Below are 669 nucleotides of genomic sequence, written 5' to 3'. Positions count from 1 at the left end.
TGAACACAATCCACTATGTTCGAAGACGTTTTACAACCTAGTATAATACCTTTGTACCTGTGAGAGATCGCCCTGGCCTACCAATGTTCCTTTGTTTTTTTCTTTTTTTCTTTTTTTTTTGAGGGGGAAATAAATTGAATTTTATTAATGTAACCGTGCTAAATCAGCTTGTACAATTGGAAGAATGTGTGACGGAACATCCTCCATTCACACTAAAAAATCTGGTATGCTTAGAGCATATTTAGCCAGACTATGAGCTACAATATTGCCATCTCTTTTAGTATGAGAAAATAGCAATTCATCAAAATTTTGGGAAAACCTTCTAACATCCTCAAGCGGTAAACCCGTAGGTGTTAGGGGCTGTGTATTCTCTCGCAAAGCTTGTATCACTTCCATTGAATCTCTCTCCAAAATAACGCGCTGAAAACCAAGATCTGTTGTAAGGGATAGTGTCGTTGCTGCTACTAAGGATTCAATCTCCACTGCCTTGTAAGGTTCGTGTTTTATCTTTGCACATGAGGCTAGCACCAAGCCATTTACATCACGAACCACTACACCTATACCAGCCTTCTTCTTTTTTGGACTCGTCGCTCCATCAAAATTTATTTTCACCACGTCCATTGGAGGAGGAAGCCACTGGTTTTGTGCTGATCGGACTGCTTGTTGCAT

At 39.9% G+C, this 669-nt stretch overlaps 1 protein-coding gene across 1 annotated transcript; it reads right to left on the bottom strand.

Annotated features, from left to right (window-relative positions):
• Nucleotides 1-207: 207 nt before the first annotated feature.
• On the bottom strand, nucleotides 208-669 carry LOC142632455 (uncharacterized). Its single transcript, XM_075806852.1, has one exon. The coding sequence runs from the start codon at nucleotides 667-669 to the stop codon at nucleotides 208-210; it is 462 nt and encodes a 153-aa protein (XP_075662967.1).

The sequence above is a fragment of the Castanea sativa genome, chromosome 4, assembly GCF_040712315.1.
Source record: "Castanea sativa cultivar Marrone di Chiusa Pesio chromosome 4, ASM4071231v1".
Classification (NCBI taxonomy): domain Eukaryota; kingdom Viridiplantae; phylum Streptophyta; class Magnoliopsida; order Fagales; family Fagaceae; genus Castanea; species Castanea sativa.
Note: the sequence above shows the minus strand (reverse complement) of the source record. Positions and strands in the feature narration are given on the sequence as shown.